This window comes from Ascaphus truei, chromosome 10 (genome assembly GCF_040206685.1).
Source record: "Ascaphus truei isolate aAscTru1 chromosome 10, aAscTru1.hap1, whole genome shotgun sequence".
NCBI lineage: Eukaryota > Metazoa > Chordata > Amphibia > Anura > Ascaphidae > Ascaphus > Ascaphus truei.
In genome coordinates this window covers 41,631,575-41,656,281 of record NC_134492.1, presented here as the reverse complement: position 1 = coordinate 41,656,281, position 24,707 = coordinate 41,631,575, and the positions used below count along the sequence as shown (strand labels likewise).

Genomic DNA, 24,707 nt, shown 5'->3' with positions numbered 1-24,707 from the left:
GCGGGTTGTAGACCCCTTGATTGTCTGCTCTCCTGCCTCTAGTATCACCGGAAGCAACTGGTGTTTGCACCGGCCGTTCCCAGCTATCCTGTTGGGTGTCGTCGCCCAGGAAGTTTTCCACCAAGCGGACCGCTGAATCCAGGGAAAATGCAGCGTGTCTTTTTACCCAGGAGCGGGAGGAGGGGGGCAGTATCTGTATGAACTGCTCGAGCACAAACTGTTCAAGGATCTCTGCCTTGTCATGTTTTTCCGGTTGTATCCACCTGGCACATAAGTCTACTAAGCGGTGGGCTACGACCCGGGGTCTGTCTCGGTTTGTATATTTGACTGTCCGGAAACCGCTGTCGGTAGGTCTCTGGCGTGAGGCCTAGGCGATCCTGAATAGCAGCCTTTAGTTTCTGATAGTCCATGGCCTCGTCCGCTGGAAGAGCCTGGTAGGCTGCCTGAGCTTCCCCTATGAGGAGTGGAGCCAGAGTCGTTACCCAGCGATCAACTGTCCAGCCGTGGGCCGTGGCTACCCTTTCAAAAGTGAGGAGAAATGCCTCTGGGTATTCGTTTGGCTTCATTTTAGGCAGCATCACCGGTGGGTTATTTGGAATCCCTGGTCTGCCTGGGGTTGGGCCTTCGACCAGCAGTTGGAGTAGCTTTTCCTCTCGCCGGGCCTGTTGCTCATCTTGCTGCGCTTGTCGCTCAGCTTGCTGGGCTTGTCGCTCATCTTGCTGGGCTTGTCGCTCTGCTTGCTTCTCTGCTAGCTGGAGCTGTTGCTCAAGGAACCGATAAAAAAAATTCTCCATTTTTTTTTGTATGGCCCTTCAGATACAGGGGCCGTCCGACATCCCACTTCTGACACCACCTGTGGCAGGACGGCATGTAGCCGAGGTCAGGGAACAGTCCACACGTATAGTTTCAGGATAAATAAAAACGTTCAGTGGCTTTATTTCTCCACAGTAACATAACATGCGGGTACACTGTCCCTTTAACAAAATAAATCCTGCTCCACTTTGGGAGAAAAACTGACTAATAACACAGCACACCTATCTAGCAGGCTGGCTGGCTAAACCAGAACCAAACCATAAGGGTACTTTAAGCAGTCAGTAAACAAATGAATAATCCTTACTTTAGTTGAAGTAGTCTTTGGAGAAATCCCTCTGGCTAAGGGCTCACGCAGCAGTGTGCTTCTCTCTCTCTCTCTCTCTCTCTCTGGCAGCTACTGCCAGTCACATGATCCTTTATCTACCTTGCTGGCTCTCAGGTGTCAGCTAAAGAGTTCTGATTTCCTAACTTTCACCTGAGTTAACCCTTATGAGTGCTGGATGAAGCACTCAGACATATGTCTCCCAGGCGTAACTGATAGGAGTTGACTTCACTCTGTCACAAAGCCCCTTGTGAGTTGATGCTGCTGAGATACACACTGCCTGCTACCTGACTCCTCTCCATTGTGTGTTCAGGATGTGAGTTGTTGATGGACACGGCCTCAGCCAATAACATTGGACTCTGGTGAAGGGATTAAAGGAGGAGAGAGTTTGAGTCCCTGGCAGAGCTGTGGTGAGCCTCAGGGATCTCGGGGTGATTCGAGGTGGTCAAGGAACCAGTCCATGAGTGGTGCCAGTCAGTGGATGCTGGGTGACAAGATCACGGATCGATATACATGTGGAGCCAGCACTAACACAGCGGTCTGCCTGATACCGGGAGGCGTGAGAGCTACTGCGGGGATCTTCATCACTGACAAGTAAAGGGGTACCGAAGTATTTGCGAAGACACAGGCCTGCTACATTAAAACACTATCTGCAAGAGCTCCACTGGTGTTCCACCACCAACACACAGGCTCCTAAGTCCAGGGTCAGATGGTAGTGGGCATACACCTGCTACTAAGAAATTAGCATTACAGCTACGAAACGCGTAGGACTGTCACTTTTAATCATCTTTTTCTTAGCCTGTGATCCTTTTCTAGCACACTGTGTGCTTGTGTACCGAGTAAGGTGCTTTGCTTACACAACGCACCGTCGAGGAGCGGTCACGATTAGCAGTGACATCACTGACTGGTTCTCAGCATACCAGGTATCTACTCAGGATGTATGAGAACCTGTAATACACGGACAATCATTATATGTGGACTTCTTAAACCTGTGGTTATCACCGTGACTTGATGATTACATCAAAGGGAGAAACAATCTTCTGAATTTCGGAATAAATTCTACCAAAAAGAAATCATCCTGATAGAAGGGACGCCCACTCCGAGACGGATCTATAGTGCCACTGATGAGAGAGGCCACCGCCACTGACGAGCTGAGACGACCCCTTCATACCACCGAGATCCGATCATTTTCATTCGTGTGCAGTTCCGCTGATTGGCAACCTCTGTGTTTATCACAGTCAATGCTTTTACCCTACTGATTTTATGTACGCAGAATACTTACCTTTTTACATACAAAATGTATCCTTATGTCCTTCAGTATGTGCGGTTTTGCGCTGTTTTATTTTGTTTTTAATTCTCTGGTGCTGAGGGTGTGAGCCATTCTCTTGTTACAGCTGCAGATGCTCTATCAAACTTTTCACGGTTTTGTATACATTATACTACTCTTACAATTGGGTATCTGGGTATGCACTTTGCGTTTTAATCAGCCACCATTTGTGTCATGTATCACTTTTAGTTTATATTAGCTGCACACGTTATTGTTTCACATTTCTCCTCTTCACCCTGCTCCTTCTCAGGGCTCAGCGATGCGCACTACTACATGCCCTCCCCGCTGGCATCTTGTTTTTTTCCACGCGTTGTCACAAGCTGCTTGTGCCTGAAACGGGACAAATCTGGCGTGCTCACCTTCCTATCCTTCCTAAGATTCATGTCGGGTGGCTCCCCTGTCCTCTGCCACTATTTTGGCCACGCTACAAGATGCCGATCGGACGCTCTAGCTGAAAATTAGCAGCGGCATGCACGGAGGGAGCTCTTTAGCAGACGTGCATGCACTGTGACGTCACGCATGCCCCCCCCCCCCTCAGCCATTCTTTTGCTTATATGTTTAGGATCGTTGTCTTGCTTCATGACTCCCTTTCGGTTCAGCTTCAGCTCATGGACGGATGGCCTGACATTCTCCTCTAGAATCTTCTGATACAATGCAGAATTTATGGTTGTGTCAACTATGGCAAGCCATCCAGGTCCTGAGGCAGCAAAGCTGCCCCAAACCATCACACTCCCACCACCATGCTTGACGGTTGGGATGAGGTTCTTTTGTTCGAACGTAGTGCTTTGTTTTTGCCAAACATAACGTTTTTCATTGAAGCCAAAAAGTTCTACCCTTTTCTCGTCTGTCCAGAGAACATTGTTCTAGAAGTCTTGTGGATCATCTATGTTGTCTTTGGCGAACTTCAGATGGGCTGCAATGTTCTTTTTAGAGAGCAGTGGTTTCCCCCTGGCTACCTATCCATGAACACCATTCTTGTTTAGTCTTTTTATGATAGTTGTTTCATAAACACTCACATTAGCCAAGGTGAGAGTGGCCTGCAGATCCTTGGATGTTACTCTGGGATTCTATGTGAGCAGGGGACTGGGGAACTTGTCAAGCAGGGGGTAGAGGGCCCATATGTTTCTAGCATTTCTACTGTGAACTCGGCAAAAGAAGGGACCTGGCCTACTTTGGGTTGGGGCGTCGACCCCCCTCAGCCACCGGGCCCAGAACAGTGGTCCCAATGCTCCCCCCTGGTGGTGACCCTGCTCACCATGTCTTTTAGCAATCAATTTACCACCATTTTGTAATTTCCCTGGTATCCAGGACAACAGTCATAGCCCAGAGTGCTTTCTGTTTATTAAGTACATGGTTTTTATGATTTTTTTAAAGCTTTGTTTCTAAACATCAGCATTCTGATATGAATGAGCTATAATCCTAGTCCTAGTATGCTACCCATGGTAATTTACATGTATATGCACTTAAATATCTGCAGTTGAATGTCTTTCCAGAAGAGCCCAAACTCATTGCAGATCCCTTAGCCCATGGGTGCTCAACTCCATTCCTCAAGCTCCCCCCCCCCCCCCAACAGGTCAGGTTTTCAGGATATCCCTGCTTCAGCACAGGTTCAATCAGTCCCTGCTTCAGCACATGGCTCCATCAGAGGCTCAATCTTTGACTGAGCCTCTGATTGAGCCAAATGTGCTAAAGCTGGGATATCCTGAAAACCTGACCTGTTGGGGATTTTGATGACAAGGGTTGAGCACCCCTGCCTTAGCCAACAATAGTTTAAAAAACAGGGAGATATTAACAGGTCAATGCCTTTGTGTCATTCAAATGAAATGTGTGTATTGTATAAAGATGCAGTTTCAGCAAAAGAAAGGGTGTATTGTTCCATTTCTATAACTGGTTCTGAAATTTGGTATTGTTGATGTAAAAGCCAGAAATTACAGATAAATATTGCCCAGATATTGCAAGGAAAACTTCAGTCACTAGGTTAGTTACATGCCGTTTATTGGATGGATGGAAGTCTATAGACACCACAGAAGTGGAACGGAAGGGCAAACTTCTCAGGATACACAAGAGTCACTTTCATGATAATATCATGAAATACTATGTATTTTAATCAATCTGGGGCGTCAGGTGTTAATGTAGCTACAGTTTGATTGAAAAAATATAATATGTTGGGTTTATGATAGGTCAAGATTCTTCCTTGGTCTGTGCAGACATAGAAAGAGGACTTAATTGAGGGGCTATCACTAAAAGTGACATGTATGGTTTAGAAGGCAATAAACGATCGCCAGACCCCTGGGCTTTCAGTCTGAAAGGAAACTAACATTTCTGAGACACCCCTTATGCATTACAGAAAGGGAGTGACACACAGGTCACTGCTTAGTTGGAGGACTTTATTAAAAATGAGAATGTCATGTGACATACTAAGAGGTACATATTCTGCATCATGGCAAAAAGACATGTCAAACTGTACCACACACTTTATATGGGTAAGCGGTGCTGAGGACAGATATCCATTTGTCACTCAAAGTTAGGAGCAACATGGTCATAATTAGTCTCGTTACTTCCGTCAATCGCCTTAATCTATGGCTATGACTCACGTGTATCTAAGTATTAGTGAAAGGAAGTTATGAGTGCGTTTATATATTAAGTCAAAACTTTTTAAATGTCAAAAGAGGTTTTTTTTTTCTCTGTCATAAAACCGTCAACCTAGCAGCTGATTTATGACAGGGGTGGGCTTATGTTGTTTCAATGGGGAAAAAATAGTACATAAGTCTTAGCAAGGTATTATGGAAATAAGAATTCAACAGAGGTGCATTTGAGATCAAACACGTGTATTTTCATATTTCTACGCCAGTGACATCTCTGGCAGAAAACCAATGACATCTGGTAACGTATGGTTTAGGGATTTCTGTTTTATCCTGTTATTTTAAGAAACTCTTCTGCATTTATTGTATCTGTATGTTGTTGTAATCCTTTTTCTGTAATCTACACACTTTTTTATATATATATTAAACAATTATTTAATAAGTAATGCTTTGGGGCTCTGAATGAACTGGAGAGAGTATTTACATTTACTGACACATTTGCTAGAACAGATTTTTGTGTGTTAAGTGCATAGTTTTTTCTATAATAAATAGGGACCTGAGACTCTGGCAGATATATATTAATGACATTTTCTGCATATTTCTTGGGTGGTGGAAACAAATAGACATGATTGCAATTGAGTAAGGGGTTAACATTAACTAATTGAAAGTACCTTGCGGGGGAAAAGGTGAGTTAGCTAGAGTAGCAGGTGTGCCGTACGTGACAGACACCATCACAATAAGGATGATTTTTTTTTATAGGCATTGAATGAAGCTTCCTCTAAATTTACCATTACATTCATGTTAAAATAGATCTTGCATCTCATGGCAATCAATGCTGAAAACTACTTTTGACCTATTTTAACTTTTCACGGTTGGTGTGGCATTTGTGTATTGCTTATATCGGGGCAATAGAAAGAGTTAAGGATGAGTTAAGTGACACACGTGCTGTATTACAATTGTATCTCTGATTAATCATTTTGTCCCGGTTTTAGAGAAAATATTTGCTAAAGATTGGCCTCAAATTTGAATATTCTAATTAACATGCTTCCAACAGTACATGTACACATCCACAATAAGAGAAACAAATATGTTACAATAGGACAAAGAGGAGATGGTCTTCCAACTTTTAACTGAACCCTGGAAGTTACCAGGGAGTCCCACAGAGCCTTTTATCAAGTACCCAAAAACGTTACTGTTTCCTCACATACCTATGCCACTTCACTTGCTAATTTCCATCCCCCCAGAATCCTAATCTCTGCAGTTTAAGATATTTCCTGACAGGGTCCTGTAACACATTGTGATAAATCTTGGCCAGCATGTGGGTTAAAGGAGTAATGGAACGTTGAGTGGAAGAAACATTTCATCTTCATACCCTCCAAATGAACCATGGAGCGCTGTGTAGTGATGCAAGTGTAGCCTAAGAGGTGGACTAAATTAACAAAGCTCATGTTGTTTAGAAGCCCCCTTGATAAACCTCTTCATAGTCTGCTGCTTCCTTGACCTCTTGTTTAGCCACTCCTGACATAGCTTCCACCTACACCTAGGGTGGGCAGCTCCAGTCCTCAAGGGCCACCAACAGGCCTGGTTTTTAGGATATCCCTGCCTCAGCACAGGTGGCTCAATCAGTGGCTCAGTCACTAACTGAGCCACTGATTGATCCACCTGTGCTGAAGCAGGGATATCCTTAATACCTGGCCTGTTGGTATCCCTTGAGGACTGGAGTTGGCCACCCCTGACCTACACGGTGTGTACAATGCGGATTCCTCCCAGCTAAGGTGATCAACCATACATATTTAACTAAGTAACAAAAATAGCAACTTAGTTGGGTATCGTTATTGTAAGCCACTATTTACGTCTCCTAATTACAGTAAATATATACTGTTAATCAGCCAAGCTTGGAACACTTTCTTTTGTTTGTAGACAAAAACTCTTCAAATTGTTTCTGTTTGCAAAATTAGAAGAAATTTGAAACATTATAAAGGGAAAAATGGGTCTAAGGCCAGAAATTCTAGTGATGCTCGGATTATGTATTTGGTGTCATGTTTTCTTTGCAGTTATGCACGCAGTATCATTTTTGTCATATCTTGAGATAATTTTGTTGACGAAGTGAAAATGCTCCAATGGCAAAGGTCTAGGGATGCCATCCAGGAAAAATAGCATTGTCCTCTTCATAATGCTTTCTATAATTATAGCCACATGCTCCGGTTCCCATGCTTTTTGTGATGGTCTTTTTCCCCCCAGCGGTTTGCCGTTACCCTCTGGGAATGTCAGGTGGGCATATCCCTGACGAAGACATTACAGCCTCCAGCCAGTGGTCAGAATCAACAGCAGCCAAATATGGGAGGTAATCATTTCGTTGCATTATTTTGAGGCTGTTATCAGCTCTTCTCTGCTCTAGCATCTCTCAATAAATGTTAACATGCTGCATTCCGTCCCGGGATTTTTATTTTTAATATTATGCATTTTTTTTCCATATTGTGCATATGTTGTTTTTAGATTGTATGACAAGTTCAGGTCACATTCGCGTATGTAGATTTACCTTTCAGTGAAAAATCCAGCCATCTATAACATTTAATATCCAATCAGCAGTTGTGTGTGTTTTGTAAAGTTCTGTGGGTACCGTTGACTCTATTGAACAAACAATCATTATTTAAGTAATAGGTGACCACTTTTTGGCAGGTGTACTGCATGTTTAAAGGGTCTTGTCACTTTAGGCTGTACCCATCTATGTCTAGGTAAAAGTGATAGCTGACTCATGTTTGATCGTCTCACTACAGTTTACCAAGGTGGTGAAGAAGGTGACATACAAGAAACGATATTACTTTTGTTAGATAGTAACTCAGAGACCTATTATCTGCTGAGCATTTCCATTGTCCATGTGTACATTACTAGCACAGCATTTGTAATATAATCTGTGCTATCATTAGCCTAGAAGAGATATTTCCCCAGTCTCATGTGCATGTGAGTCAATGCTGTACATATAGCTGCATAGTAGTTACATAGTTACATAGTAGATGAGATTCAAAAAAGACATACGTCCATCAAATTCAGCCTATACTAAATTTAGATGAGATACTTTATCCTATATTTGTACTTACGCAGAGGAAGGCAAAGAAAACCTCCCAGTGAAATATCATCCAATGATATCTCATAATGTGTTTCGTGTGTTCCAGTGAGTACTGTGTCCTAGAATAGAGGATCTGGTTCCTTGATCCACCTCCCATGTGATAGAGAGAGCCCCTGCAGTTTAAGCAGAAGGCTTTTCTACCTGAATGATGAGCCAGGTGGAGACTGGTTAATTGTCTGTAGCTGCAATTAACCAGCTCCCTGCTGGATTAATCAGCCACATACAGGCTTTCTATTTGGAGACCTTTTTAGAGAGGGGTTAAGGCCCTGACACATACCTGCCCTGTCACACCCAGCTTTAATAAAAACCCTGAAAAAGGATCTAGAGGAGAAGTCCAGATATCACATATAATGGATAGGCAGGGTCAATTCCATAACGTTTAATCTTCTGCCAAGAATTCAATATTTATTTCAAACACTCTTGGTTCCCATCAAATGTAAAGATATTCAGGATCTCCAAAAGCAGATATCACATTTTATTTGGAACAATAGGAAACCATAGGTTAGTAGTACACTATTATAGCAACCAGTAACTAGCGGTGGGTTGGCTTTGCCACACTTATCTTATTATAAAGCAGCTCACTTAAGCCAATTTATCTACTGGCATCCCTCAGATAATAGTAAAAGATGGGTGGAGATTGAAGCAGCTGCTGTTAGCCCATGTTTGCTGGACACATATCATGGTTATCTAAACAACATAGACGGTCACTAGCAACTCCCTACTGTTATGGGATTCCAACCAGATGAAGCATGGCCTATCTAATTCAACCTCGGTAATGGCTCAGCTTGGTAATCAGGATTTTGTCTCTGGGCATGGACTTCTGTTGGGATCTCCACGGTGGTACATTTCTTGGCAAGCAAGAAGGTAAAAGCATTTCATTTACTCACAAGAGAATTTGGGTTTTCAAACATTGAACGCTTTAGATTTTTTCAGATAAGGGGATTTGTGAATTCAAAGGCTCCATTTGTCGAACCCACCCCCTTTGAAAGTTTATGCCTCAGCAGAATTGACCACAGAAGGCTAATTTCTTCATTGTACAATAAGATTTCGGCCTGTGACTTCCCTGAAAAACACAGATTTATGTCCAAATGGGAAAATTATTTGAGCAAGATACTAGATGTAGAAGATTGGGAAAATATATTCGAGGGTATAGCAAAAAGCTAAATTTGTGTCATGATACAAGAGAATGCCGTTAAGATGCTCCACCAGTGGTATCTCTCCCCTGTCAAACTATCAAAGTACAAACAAACTTCTTCTCCATGATGCACCCGAGGCTGCAGCCAGTTAGGGTTTTTCTAACACATGGTGGAATTGGCCTCTGATCTCTATGTTATGGGTAGCACTTCATGATCTGCTCCAGGATATTCTTGACTCTGATTTCCCTCTAGATCACTTTTATGTAAATTATTATAATTTTAATATAGCCGAGTATAAATTAATCCTACATGTATATACAGAAGTTCTGTGTGAGATACAGTAGATGTGGCCTGAAAGAAACCCAATGTTCCATCAGTTAAACAAATTAAATCTAGGTTATGGAGGGTCTTCCTGATGGAAAAGTTGACTAGCATTCAATCTGACTCTTTCTCCAAATTTCTAAGAGTTTGAGAGCCTTGGATAACAGCAACAGTCAATTCCCAAGTACTGTAGGATATTACAGGGTTGATTTGACCTTTCCCCCCCCTAAACGATACGCTTGGTCGCTAAGAGCTGGGGCCCGGGAGAATGGTTTTAAATAAGTGCGGCCTATTTATTTTATAGAGGTTGACCTCTGCATAATAATGTATGATTATGTATGACCTGTGTACTGTACATGTAACTAATAATTTCTGTCTATAAGTGTGATGATGTAGCAACGCAATATTATCTACCTCTTCTTTTGCCCTACATTTTTTTTATACCACCCTATCCACCTATACTAAAAATAAAAACTGCAATAAAAGAAGAAGTTATCTCTGTCCCTTTCTGCTTGGTTCCCTTTATCCCTCTCAGGCTGGATTCAGAGGAAGGAGATGGAGCTTGGTGCCCAGAGATGCCAGTAGATCCGGAAGAGCTGACAGAGTTCCTCCAGATTGACTTGCGTGTCCTCCACTTCATAACCTTAGTGGGCTCCCAAGGCCGTCACGCTGGAGGACATGGCAATGAGTTCGCCCAGATGTTCAAAATCAACTATAGCCGGGATGGCACCCGTTGGATCTCCTGGAGGAATCGCCATGGCAGACAGGTATGCAAGGAGCTGATCAAGACTAAATGGCCAAGACTGGCCACCAGTATATGTCATCCATTCTGTCATGCCAGTTACTCTTGGTTTGAAATGCCTCGATGTATCCCATGTGAAGGGTGTTATCTATCTATTGGAAGACAAAATATATCCATAAAAGTGGGAAATCTTGAAATTGTGAGTGCATAGTATTACATCCACAGTGAATGTTCCAACATTAGAGTATTACACTATTGTGACTCTTCTCTCTTTTCATGTGAATAAATCTTCATCATACCAATCCTGGAGCTATATATATATATACTAGATTCTCTTTATCTGAGGAAGTATCCCTATCATATACTTGAAAAAATAGTCAACTCTGAGTGTACAGTATATTCTTTATTCAACAAATATCACTAGTTGGAACATGCTGTACCATTGTGTCTTCTCTCGTTTTTCTTCCAATACATATAGAGGACCCATCTGCGCCCTGAGAACTCTTAATGCATTTGCCCTTGTTTGAAATTCTGGCATATGTGAGATTCCTGGAACTTTGGCTGCATTTGGATTGGATCTCTACCGTAGGGGGCACAAAGTGGGGGGGGGGGGAGAAATATTTCCTGGTTGGGGGTCGGCTGTTACAGAGGCCCCGCACTGCCCCAAAGGCATTTAAAATAAATGGCGGGATCGCGCGAGGCCTCAAACTTTTTACTTACCTTGCCTTCCAGCGACGCGTCTCCATGGCAACCCGGCATCAAATGACGTTGCAGGGTCATTTGACGCCAAATTTTTGCAGGGGGGGGCGAGCCGGAGGGGAGAGTGGACAGGGGGGCGCATAAAGGAAACTTTGGCACTCCAAACCATTTATATAAATTGCAACACTTGTATTGTCACTATCAGTCACTATTATTCACAATCACAGGTGTATGGTATATGGTCAGTGGGAATGTGTTCTAACATCTGAGCACTTTTTCACTTTCATTATATATCTAATATCTGTTTTACCCAAGATCAGTACAAGGGCAGCGGTAACATCAGGAATATCTGTGAACAGCAGAAAATCGCTGACACCCTTTGGCTGCCTCATTTGCTGCGACTGATGTTATTTCTAAGAAAGTCTGAGGGGAAGACAACTAAAAGCAATTAGACACCAAGAGCATAGAAGTCGAGGGAGGAGATGACGATCCTCAGATCTTTGATGCTGTGTCTGTCTTTCATTAATGATGTTAACCCTGCCCACGCTGGCTTGATGGACAGGAGCAGTTGGGCTGAATGATAATAGGAAAACTCTCTTAGGGGACCGTCTTTGCTGCGACTGGTGCTATTTCTATCAGACTGAGATGGTTGGTTCCTTTCATTTCTTCCTTCCAGGTTCTCGATGGGAATGTCAACCCCTATGACATAGTTTTGAAGGACCTGGAGCCGCCAATTGTAGCAAGGTTTCTACGATTCATCCCAGTGACTGATCACTCCATGAACGTTTGCCTGAGGGTGGAGTTGTATGGCTGTGTCTGGCTAGGTAAGGGTTTATTCATTAAAGTCTGAGAAAATCGCACTTTAGAAGTCAAAATTGCCCAAAGAAGATCGGGTTCATGTGTCAAGGACTCTTTATCCTGCCCCTATTTATCAATGCATTTTGCTTCAATTTTCCCCTGTCTGCCTCAACTTGCGACGTGGGGAGTGTAAGTAGGAGGAGTCTGGGAGTAGTTGCACATATTATAGTGAGATGTATCACAATGTGTGTCTCTGTGTGTGTCATTATTTTTCCACTTTATTTGCAAAATAAATTCTTCATATCTTAAGGGGAAATACGTCTAAAATTCTGCATCAGAAAAACGGATCAGTTTGTCAAAGCAAACTTTTCTTGACATTGATACAGAATTTTGTGTACAAAAATATCACTACTAAAAAAAACTAATTTGCTTTGCCGTTTTTGTGACAAAAGGTGGTCGCTTTGTAATATCACATAATCAATCTTAGTTCTTGCCCGGTTGAGGGGAAAAGTGAAAGTCAAAATAGCACTTTTCAAACAGTTTTAACGTGCATGTACACAATTCTTTACAGGCCCCTACAGGTGGATAGAATGTGTACTGTATACATGGATGTAGCACTGCAGGCATGTGCTGTAAGCTGAATAGTTATCTGACTGCGGGATTCTGAGTTTCTTTGTGTATACAGTGCATGTCTTGGATGAGTTATGTAGGAGAGGAAACCCTCATGCCCTCAGTTTAAATCTGTAGCATCCTGCAGAATGTGGCGATAGTTTCCTGCTCTTCGGGAATGATTACCATTATTAGAGGTAAAATTGTTTCGTTTATTTCAATGTCCAGAATTGTAACCAGTTTCTAATGCCAAAGCCCTATAATTGTTCAGAATTTCCATTACGTAAAATAATTCCATGGTGATCATCTTTTTGATAAGAACAAAAGGTGTTGCCGAGCACACCAAGTCAAAATGCAATATATTACAAAAAGATCATTTTATTGACTGGTCACAGTCACAAACCATCCGACGTTTCGGTGAACAAACACCTTCTTCTTCATCCCTGAAGAAGGTGTTTGTTCACCGAAACGTCGGATGGTTTGTGACTGTGACCAGTCAATAAAATGATCTTTTTGTAATATATTGCATTTTGACTTGGTGTGCTTGGCGACCCCTTTTGTTCTATATGCAGTAACCCTGATTAGGTTCTTTCTTGTAAGGAATCCGCTCCGCGGTTTACTGGTTGCCTCACCATGCAGACCGGTGCAGTTCTGGAACACTTCTCCTGTTATTTACTGCAGCCTGGATTCTCTCACCAAAGCAATACTGCCACACACTCCCTCTGATATTTACTGCAGCCTGGATTCACTCACCAAAGCTATACTGCCACACACTCCCTCTGGTATCTACTACAGCTGTGCAGCCTATCACTGCAACCTAGATTTGCATTTACTCATTGGAGCAGTACCTTCACACCCCCCACCGGGGATTGGCCCGCTGGCCTTTAAGTACTGTGTTCCCACAATGCTCCCTGCCGAGCATAGTCCTTACCGGATGTCACTTACTGTTCTGCCACAAGCTCTCGCATGTTCTCCTATGCTGATACGGAGGTCTCCCCTGCGTCCTTCAGCTTCCTTCTCCTATGCTGATACGGAGGTTTCCCCTGCGTCCTTCAGCTTCCGTTCTCTGTGCTGAAGCAAAGGTATCCCCTACGTCTTCAGCTTCCTGCTTTCCTGCACTGAAGCGAAGGTATCCCCTACGTCTTCAGCTTCCTGCTTTCCTGCACTGAAGCGAAGGTATCCCCTACGTCTTCAGCTTCCTGCTTTCCTGCACTGAAGCAAAGGTATCTCCTACGTCTTCAGCTTCCTGGTTCCTGGGGCCTACTCTTTCCCTAATCTAGAGAGGCCGTGTCCTGGTTCCTGCGCTGCAACTGAGGTTTCCCCTGCATCTTCAGCTTCCTGGTTCCTGGGGCCTACTCTTTCCCTAATATAGAGAGGCCGTGTCCTGGTTCCTGCGCTGTAACGGAGGATTCCCCAGCCCGCTCAGGACTCTTGCGCTGTGTACTGGTTTACCCGTGCATCTAGGCGGTGTGCTATTCTGGTCTGCCTACCACCTCCTGAGACCAGTACCATGGACCATGGTCGCCGCACGCGCAGAGGTCAACCCCGCGCTCCTAAGCTGAAGCGGGGCCTTCCTGACTACCTGTTGCCGAACTCTTGCTTGAACAAAGTTTATCCTGATGTCTCCTGTCCTGACCCTGGCTTGTACAACGACGATGCTGTCTTCTCCTATCCTGATTCTGCTACCTATGACTACGAACTGCGCAATCCGGACCAGCCTGCGCGGTCTAAGGTCGGTGCTTTTACAACCCCACCTCAGCCTCGCGGTCCGATCCAGGTTTGTGGCGAGCACAACCGTGTCATTTCTGCCTGCAGCACCCGTATTTATTTTTGTTTGTTGCTTTTGTCCCATGTAGTTGGGGCATCCCAAGTTGCATTTATCTTGACTCCTTTATTTATTTATAAAATGTTTTACCAGGAAGTAATACATTGAGCGTTACTTCTCGTTTTCAAGCATGTCCTGGACATAGTTAATATGACAAATAATACCTGTGTAACGGGTATTCCCCCACCCAATAGCATATAGTATGTGTGTGCGGGGAACTTAATGTTACCAGGTGTGGTGCTTTACCTGTTAGGCTCACAGGAGGCCTAAACCTCCGCCACGGGGAGCCTGGGGCACGTATAAATAATAGGAGTAACCTCGAACTCGGTGCAGCACCTCCACAATATAATAGAGTATAGTTGGTGCACTTGGTGAAGGAGCTTTACAAAGGATCCAATGACTGCTAACCACAGGAACTACTGTCCGGGGTGATCCCACCCTGCTGCAGCGACAGCGAAGGTCTGAGCCCAGACCTCTGGATGGACGCGCAGCGTCCGCTGTGTCCCTAACGGACTCTGGATAATAACGGGCAGGGTCCCTAACCTGGGGCCTGTCCCTGAACAACACAACACTACTGGTGGCTCAGGGCTATCTGGGGCCTAGGGGGCTGCTGGCCTAGTGCAGGGAGTCACTGACTCCTGCACCCTACCTCCTTCCCCTAGCTGCTCCGGTCACCAACTGCCTAATGTGCTCAGAACCCGTGAAATGTATCAATCCCTCTGTGCAGGGAGATACTCTAGCCCTATTGGCTCCCTGGAGTCACGTGGGGCACTCCTGAGGCTCATGGGACTTGTAGTCCCTTCCAAGAGCCTGTCCCTGGTAGGCTAGGGTTCGCGCGCTATCACTGCGCATGCGCAATGTCCCTAGCTGGCCGCCGCATGCGGGGACTCACTGCACATGCGCAAAGTTGCGCAACATGGCGGCGCACTGCTCGGGAGCCGCCAGGGACCTCCAGAGCACCGGAGTGCTCCCTGCTCGGCCCCCACCCTCCAGAAGTGCCGGCGGGTCTGTCGAGTGACCCCCGGCAGCGGAGGTAAGAGGAGGGGGTGTCACGGGACAAAAGGGACCTGGCTACACATGGTTACAAATACAGTTACATTATATACAATACATTGCATGCACAGTTAGAGAAGATGTATATTATAGGCTTATGTAACAGTTACAGACCAGATTGAAATGTGAGACAGCCTTAGTTTTGAAAGAACTTAAACTGGTGGTGGATGTGAGAGTCTCCAGTAGGTTGTTCCAGTTTTGGGGTGCACGGTAAGAGAAGGAGGAGCGGCCGGATACTTTGTTGAGCCTTGGGACCATGAACAGTCTTTTGGAGTCTGATCTCAGATGATAAGTGCTGCATGTGGTAGGGGTGAGGAGCTTGTTCAGATAGGTGGGTAGCTTGCCCAGAAAGTATTTGAAGGCAAGACAGGAAAGGTGAACTTTGCGCCTAGACTCGAGTGATGACCAATCTAGTTCTTTGAGCATTTCGCAGTGATGTGTGTTGTAGTTGCATTGGAGAACGACACGACAAATTGAATTGTAGAGGGTGTCAAGTTTGCCAAGGTGGGTTTGGGGTGCCGAGCCATATACTATGCCTCCATAGTCGATAATTGGCATTAGCATCTGCTGTGCAATACGCTTTCTGACCAGCAGGCTTAGGGAGGATTTGTTCCTGTAAAGTACACCTAGTTTGGCATAGGTTTTGGATGTCAGGACATCAATGTGCATTCCGAATGTTAAGTGGGAGTCAAACCATATGCCCAGGTATTTAAAACTAGTGACAGGTGTTAGGGTGGTGTTAGCGTTTGTTCTGATCTGGAGCTCAGTCACTGGAAGCTTTAAAAATGTAGTCTTGGTCCCAAATACCATTGTTACAGTCTTGTCAGTGTTTAAAAACAGTTTGTTTTGGGAAATCCAGTTTTCGAGTCATCTTTTTGATAAAACATTTACATTTTGAGAAATTACAACGAACTTCTAAGTGCTTTTAGGGTTTAAAGTACCTGAATCATTGCAATGGTTGCAAATGGTAATACATCTCTTTCTATTGTATTTTTTAGATGGATTAGTATCTTACAATGTCCCATCAGGGCAACAGTTCCTGCTACCTGGAGGTCAAATCATTTACCTGAATGATACCATATATGATGGAGCAGTTGGCTATAGGTGAGTTCTTCACATGCTAGGGACAGTGCATAAATGAGATAAAACAACGATATACTCAATAGCAGGGGATGCGTGACATGTATGCGCATTCTAAGGGGTTAAAATGTAGACACACTACATGTGCTATGTGTGAGCAGATGTGCATTTGTAATTGTTCAGTAAATAGTTGAGAGGTACAGTATGTGCCCACTCCTATTAGCTTGAGCTTACCCATACCACCGTTATTTAAATTGAATCAGCAGGCCCTAGTACAGATAATATCTCATTATCTTATCTTAGTATATTGTTGAGCGATATCTTCCCCCAGGAGAAAGGTGGGAAATAATCTTTGCTGCAGTCACAAGCTTTTGACGTATATTTTTTTTATCACCATTCTATAGGGTACTTAGTTTTTTTTTGTATCCAGTTTTAATTGCACTGTAGCTCACTCATAGCACATAGGCTCAGATACACAAAGAGGGTGCTAAGCTTTACCATGCCTCAGCTCCCATTCACATGTGACCCATAGTTCATCTACATTTTATCTCCTTAGGCACCACATAAATGTCACGCATCCCATGCTGTTAACGATGTCATTGTTTTGCTTCCTCTTTTATCCATCACTTCGTAATGGTTTGAACACTGCACCCGACAAAGGGGGTATCCCACCAAAACGTTGGGAAATTAGTGTGCGACAGAGATATGCTGTTTATTTCCACATTGATTTGTACGTCTGGCAGAAGTGAGGTCCATGTCTGTTCTCTTGTGGCAGCACCAACCCGCAGTAATCATCAATACTGATTATAGATAAAAGAGCCAGACCACTCCCTATCCATGAAGTGGAGGAAATTCAAAGGACACAGTATAAACTAGTAGTGCAGGATCTTGCTGAATGGGTCAGAACCTTGACGTGGTTGCAGGCTTAACATATTTTAGCCAAAAGATTGAACAAAATGACTCATACTTATGAGAAGAAAAATATATCAATGAACTAAATATTTTGTCAGATTGGATGTGAGTTGGGGTTTCTTTCTTTACTGTTATATACATGTATAGCTTACATTCTGCTATATTTTGTATCTACAGTATGGTAGACAAGCTATCTCTCGTCCTTCCACCCTCTTGCTGTGACATACATGGATAACTCTCAGTCTACCCCTCTCACTGCACTACTTCTGCTTCTCTCTAACAGACAATGTTTCTAGCTTCACCCCTCTCTCTTTGTAGCGGTCTCATTTTGATCGTGTTTCATATAGTCATTACTCCTTCTGATTACTTTGTCCTCACCAGCATGACCGAGGGACTTGGCCAGCTAACGGATGGTGTTTCTGGGCTCGATGATTTCACACTGACCCATGAGTACCACATGTGGCCGGGATATGATTATGTAGGATGGAGTAATGAAAGCTTCACCAACGGCTACGTTGAGATCATGTTCGAGTTTGACCGTATAAGAAACTTTACCACCATGAAGGTTTGTTGCATAAAGTAATTCAATATTGACGCCATTCATCCCTGCCATGAACATCTGAAGTGATCTGTTTGATATCCAAAACATTGAGTGCCATATCTACTAAGCAGTGTTCTTTCATCTGACACCTTCCAGCACAGCTGTGTAAATATTAACCTTTACAGCCCATTCAAGTGGGCTGTAAGGTATCTACTGGAACTGAACGGAACTTATGGAGTTAGACTGCTTAGTAATTATGGCCCCACATCTGCTGTTAATCCAAACATATCATGGAAACTGTGAGTGACTGAAGGATTTGTGCATGTCTTGGGGATTAAGTAGAAATCCTTAACAAGTTCTTCCATAAAAACTATATATTTTCAAAATAAAAGTGATGAAAGAAGCTTGTATGGAAAATATAACATTACTGCAGAATTTTGCTTCGGCTGGTCTTAGCTGAATTCTTGTTCAGATGGTTTTAGCTGATTGGAGTGTGGCTCCTCCTACCTAATTGAAGCTCACCCCTCTCACATTTAAATGGTTAAAAGCTCACTCCATTGCATCTCCCACGCTCAGGAGGACTTGCTTGCTTGCAGTTTGATTGTGACAAATCTAATATAGAGTGCTTTTCCTGGTAATGTACAGGTTAATAAGAGCTTCAATCAGACTTAGAACTATGCAACTAATTTTGACAGATTTATTATAAATCATTCTTCCTGGTAATGCACAGGTTATTAAAAATTTATATTAGTGTTAGGTACCCTTGAGATGTGGTCTGCCGTGTAGTGGCTCAAGGGCTTACAACACTTTGGCCAAAATGTTAAACTAAAAGACCATTTTATTTAATAGATATCTATACATATATATTTAGGCACTGTACCGTGTATAAGTTTCACTGGATGTGCACTGAGCTCTGTCTGTGTTTCATGTTTTGTCTCTGGTTTTAAATAAAGTAAATCAATACTGACGCCATTCATCCCTGCCATGAACATCTGAAGTGACCTGTTTGATATCCAAAACATTGAGTGCCATATCTACTAAGCAGTGTTCTTTCATCTGACACCTTCCAGCACAGCTGCGTAAATATGGACCTTTACAGCCCATTCAAGTGGGCTGTTAGGTATCTACTGGAACTGAACGGGACTTATGGAGTTAGACTGCTTAGTAATTATGGCCCCACATCTGCTGTTAATCCAAACATATCATGGAAACCGTGAGTGACTGAAGGACTTGTGCATGTCTTGGGGATTAAGTTTAAATCCTTAACAAGTTCTTCCATAAAAACTATATATTTTCAAAATAAAAGTGATGAAAGAAGCTTGTATGGAAAAGATAACATCACTGCAGAATTTTGCTTCGGTAAGTATGATGTATCTTTTCTTTCAATATTACAGGTTCACTGCAACAATATGTTCTCCAAGAGTGTGAAGATTTTCAAGGAGGTGCAGTGCTTCTTCCGCTCTGAGGCCAACGAATGGGAAGCCAACTCCATCTCCTCTCTCCTCGTGATGGACGACTCCAATCCCAGCGCTCGCTATGTTACCGTGCAACTTCACAACCATATGGCACGTGCCATCAAGTGCCAGTACTACTTTGCTGACTCTTGGATGATGTTTAGCGAAATCACCTTCCAGTCTGGTGAGGAACTCTCAAAACACAATAGGGGAAATGGGGTGGGACATCCCAGGAGGCTATATACAGAGGAAAGGTGAGTAGGTAGGTAAAAGAGAAGAACACAAGTTTGTCAAGAGATAAACAAAATTACTAAATTTGTTAGAGATGGGTAGATTGGATAAGAAATGTTTATAGTTGTACAGTAGCTGTCATGACCAGTAAGTGAAGGTGAAAGAAGAGTGATACAAAAAGGAAGTAAGTGATGGGCAAACTATTTCAGAAGAAGGAAGACACTATCTATATGTGAGCCACAGAGAGGAAGAGGGTGAAAGAGAAATAGGACAAAGAATGTTGTAAGTTACAAAAGAGAAGGTAACTATATTTCACAATCCTGCCCAAAAATCTGTTTGTGGATATGTAAAAACAGACTTATTCTAGTCTGAAAATATGTATAGGTTTTCTGTTATGGCGTTTATTGTATTCAAGTGTTGGCATTTGGCCAGACTATTACCTTTTTTCATTGTTCCAAGCCTGATACTGATTCTTCTTTATTCTGAAATAACAAAAGATTATAATTTTTCCTTCAAGCTTCTACTTCTTTCTCGACATGCACACACACGAACACACAAATACATCCAACAGAAATGCAAATTCTCTTTCAATCTTGAAATATATAAACAGAAAGTGATGGGAGATGAGGACTATGTGTAGCTATTATTCCTGCTATATCTAATTCAAAACTACAGGCTCTATTTGGTGCATTGGTTTTATTTTATACTTCTATCTCTTGGGTATATACAAATCAGTTGGTAATCCTTGCACAGTATCATCCCCCAGCACTTCTGCTGGACAGGTACTCTATGTATCTCCTACTATTTCAGTAAATAAGTACTTCCTCACTTTTCCCCTAGTTTACCATCTTCTATGTATGACCTTTTGCATAAGATAGTAAGGTTGCATTTCCACTTGGCCACAAAGACAAAGGTTCAAAATATAACCTTCTCAAATGTGTATGGTGTTTCACGCTGATAGATACCATGGCACAATATTCTCCAGAGGACTATAGCTTGCTGGCCTGTATTTTGACCACCTGTCAATGTTTTTCTCTGTCTCAATAGATGCTGCCATGTACAACAATTCAATGAGTCCTCCACAGTCAGCTAGTGTCCCAACCACATATGGTATGTACAGTTGGAATCCACACACCATGCCCATTATCCAGTATGCTGTGAAGCAGCTTCCCGGGTGCTGGAGAAGACTTTAGTCTATTTCATGTAAATGGAGATCAACTCTTCTCCAGCACGGGGATTTGTCCTCACAGAATATTGAATAGGGGCTTGTAGTGGGGTAGTGAGAGACACTAATGGAACGAACAAGAGCTGTTTATTTTCTTACAGGAACAAAATAGCAAATAAAGATCCAATACAGGAATGCTCTGGTTCCCCGGGGGAGGTTTGTTACTTCAGAGTCCTCTAACCACAGTCATGGGATCCCACTTCATGAGCAGGCTCCTGAGAGCAGGCTAAATACACACAGCAGACTGGAACTTGCATCCCCTTGGTCCAGCAGTAATAGCATCAAGCAGTATGGAGTTCATCTCTAGGTAGGAGTGCGATGTAGCAAGATCTCAACATTAAGAAGGAGGGAGACTCGGCAGCAAGGCTTCTATCACAACGAGATAGGGTGCAGCTCTCTGCCCAGTGCAGTATATAGGCAGATTCTGGCTTTCACTATTTTATATGGGTTTGTGTCCTACACTGGAGCATTCAGCTCACCTGTGATTTAATTAGCCCTGGCAATGGAATCCGGGAGCCTGACTACCTGGATGGGAGTCTAGTCTGATTCCTGGCCGGGGCTGCCAACAGGTGCATGAATCAGAGGTAGTTATTGGTGACGGGCAACAGCTGCCTGTCCCAAAACCCATGTTCTACGGATCAAGATGAGGATATTAGTCTTTTTTTCCCATTGCTCCTGCGATACCCTCATTATTATGAGAAGAGGATGTTTTAAGATTAAAACTGTACTGCAACATGTTTAAAGACACCACTAGAGTCTGGCACTGATGAAGCTACTAGGAATCCTGATTTTAAATTCTTACATCTTTGGAATAGAACTTAATAGAGATTTCTAATCAGCAGCTTTTGAAATCCAAAATCATAAATGGTCCTCCTTTCTCTTACAGATCCCACTCTTAAGGTAGATGACAGTAATACTCGTATCCTGATTGGCTGCCTAGTTGCCATCATTTTTATCCTGGTAGCGATCATTGTTATCATCCTCTGGCGACAATTCTGGCAGAAGATGCTGGAGAAGGTACGTCATGGTCACAAACATCTACATTCCCCAAGGTACTGAAGCCCTTTTGTAATCCTGATATATCATTATGGAGCATCATTGGGCTGAATTCAATATCCGACCATCTATTAGTACACATGCTATTTGAATACTGTTACTCTAACTCATGTCTGTGTATTCAGCCTGTGATGCATTGGAACTGCAACCATGTATCCAGTTTTTTCTGTTCTCACAATGGTGGAGATTCATTAAATAGCAGTAACCTGGTTCATCAAAGGCAGTTAATGTGCATTTGCGGCTATTGTACTCTAATGAATCTGCCTCTGTAACATCTATTCAGTCATTACTCCACAGTCATTGTAATCCGTGTTGTCTTATGTACCAATGCATTGTCACTTTAAACCTTGTGTCGTCACCGGGCACCCACGCTGTAATTGAAAACACTACAAAGCTGTTGAAATTATTGCACTATCATTGCCTCTGCCATACTAATGTGACCTCTTTACATCAATATAATATATATAAAAAAGCTGTATTATGTATGTGTGTATATATATGTGTGTGTGTATATATATATATATATATATATATATATATATATATATATATATTACTCTACCCGTCTGTGCCCCTCTATGTTGTCATTGCTCACTTTAGCATCCTCTTTGCCACTGTTCCATACTTTCAGGCATCTCGTCGGATGCTGGATGAGGAGTTGACTGTCAGCCTCTCACTGCCCAGCGACTCCAGCATGTACAATGCCAATCGCCGCCACGACTCTGTCTCAGCCAGCGAACTGGAGTCCAACTCCACCTACGACAGGATATTCCCACTGGGCCCAGATTATCAGGAGCCCATGCGTCTCATACGGAAGCTGCCTGAATTCACACCCCAAGCAGTGGGAGAGGAGGAAGCTGGTGAGGAATTGGCATCTCTGATGGCGACGGGGACTAAGTCCTACTGTAGTTATTGTTATACTGAGAGACACAAATAAGTAGACTAGCAAATAATACACATGCACTGTTCTTTTGACTGGTTTGTGTTTGTCCTCGGATGAATCCCTGTACTATGTTCCTTACTTAACAGAAATAAATCCTGAATGTTTTAGTCCTGTTCCTATTATAATAGCCACTGACTAAAGAAAAAAGAACTGCAAACTATTTGTATGTTTCATAGGCTTAGTGTGTATTTGGGATAAGGTTTGTGTCATGTACAAATAGATAAACATTAGCTAATACAATTATTTGATTGGTGACTGAGTGACAGAGGCGAGGAAGAATAACATCAATATACTACAATGCAGTACAATTGGTGCATACGGCTTTCTGATGCAGCTTAACACGCTTGTTTTCACTCCAGCAGGTAGTGCTGCAGGGAAATCTGCTCTGCCCAGTGGTGCTGATGGAGTTCCTCATTATGCCGAGGCAGATATAGTGAACTTACAAGGGGTGACTGGTGGGAACACGTACTCTGTCCCTGCCATCACCATGGACCTTCTCTCTGGTAAAGAGGTGGCAGTGGAAGAGTTTCCCAGGAATCTTCTGACATTTAAAGAGAAACTCGGGGAGGGCCAGTTTGGAGAGGTAACTACATTCCCCCCATAAACCGCTCTCCATAGGCACTTTTTATAGTGATACCCAACTGAAGACTCCACCAGAATGACCCGGATCAGAATTATATACATATGTTTTTTGGCTTCAAAAGGAGTAGAAAAATATTGTATCATTTACAGTATATTTAAAAAGACTCTTTAAATTAAAGTATTTTCTTCTCTGTATTTACTACGGTATGTAAAAAATTGCTTAGATCTTTTGAAAATAAGGTAAAACACTTCCTCCTTTCTTTACCAACATTAGATAGTACCACCAATTATTAAAATTAAATATAATTTTTTTTAAAAATATAAGCCCAATATGTGTGTGTTTGTATGTATGTGTATATATCTATATCTGTGTGTGTGTATGTGTATATATATATATATATACAGTATATATATATATATATATATATATATATATATATATATATATATATATATATATATATATATATATGCAATACGATACTGTTTGGAAACGAAATCAGCAGGCAGCACTCCAGAATTGAACAAACAAGTGTATTGAAAAAATAAACACAACACCAAAGTTTCGGTCCACCTTGACAGAGGTCCCATTCGTGGACCGAAACGTTGGTTTTGTGTTTATTTTTTCAATACACTTGTTTGTTCAATTCTGGAGTGCTGCCTGCTGATTTCGTTTCCAAACGGTATCGTATTGCTTATTCTTCATTATAGGATCTGCACCCACACCAGTGACTATTATTACGGAGTGCTATTTGTTCTTTTTCTATGTTATATATATATATATATATATATACATATATATATATATATATATATATATAATGAAAGATTATACTTTATATGATATATCAACCATTGCTCATGTGACCTTGTGACCTCTATCTCTACAGGTGCATCTTTGTGAGGCTGAGGGGGTGGAGGATTTTTTGGATAAGGATTTAATTCTGGATACGAGTGCTGGTCAGCCCACCCTGGTGGCAGTGAAAATGTTACGAGCTGATGCCAATAAGAATGCCAGGTCTGTTACTGTATGCGACAGATCCCACAAATAAGTGATATCACAGAGAAGGGTTCAACTAAATGTAGATTTGGTGCAGGTTGTGATGTAATCGACCAACATGTGTTCTTCCAAATTCAATTTGCCTTACCTGAAGAAGAGTCTTGTGAGGTTTTAAACAAGTAGATAAGAATCTGATATTGGTCTATTTAAAGGGATCAAACCCAGCAGAGAGGAGAAATAAATGAGATAGCAGAGCATCCGACAGAGAAGAAGAGGCATACTGAGTTAGAGGTAACAGTGCATTGAGCACCAGGTAATCCAGTTGTATA

General features: G+C 42.6%; 1 protein-coding gene across 4 annotated transcripts in view; it reads left to right on the top strand.

The window, feature by feature from the left end:
* DDR2 (discoidin domain receptor tyrosine kinase 2) overlaps positions 1 to 24,707 on the top strand; it is a 106,251-nt gene that overhangs the window by 66,549 nt on the left and 14,995 nt on the right. For 2 of the 4 annotated variants that reach the window (XM_075616796.1, XM_075616794.1), the window contains exons 3-13: positions 7,286 to 7,388; positions 10,164 to 10,395; positions 11,746 to 11,893; positions 16,353 to 16,458; positions 17,728 to 17,911; positions 19,282 to 19,525; positions 20,620 to 20,682; positions 21,684 to 21,814; positions 22,485 to 22,713; positions 23,156 to 23,379; positions 24,269 to 24,396. In XM_075616796.1, the coding sequence (XP_075472911.1) occupies positions 7,286 to 7,388; positions 10,164 to 10,395; positions 11,746 to 11,893; positions 16,353 to 16,458; positions 17,728 to 17,911; positions 19,282 to 19,525; positions 20,620 to 20,682; positions 21,684 to 21,814; positions 22,485 to 22,713; positions 23,156 to 23,379; positions 24,269 to 24,396 (1,792 nt within the window). The remainder of the gene's footprint in view (positions 1 to 7,285; positions 7,389 to 10,163; positions 10,396 to 11,745; positions 11,894 to 16,352; positions 16,459 to 17,727; positions 17,912 to 19,281; positions 19,526 to 20,619; positions 20,683 to 21,683; positions 21,815 to 22,484; positions 22,714 to 23,155; positions 23,380 to 24,268; positions 24,397 to 24,707) is intronic. The other 2 variants (XM_075616797.1, XM_075616798.1) reach the window with 2 other exon arrangements.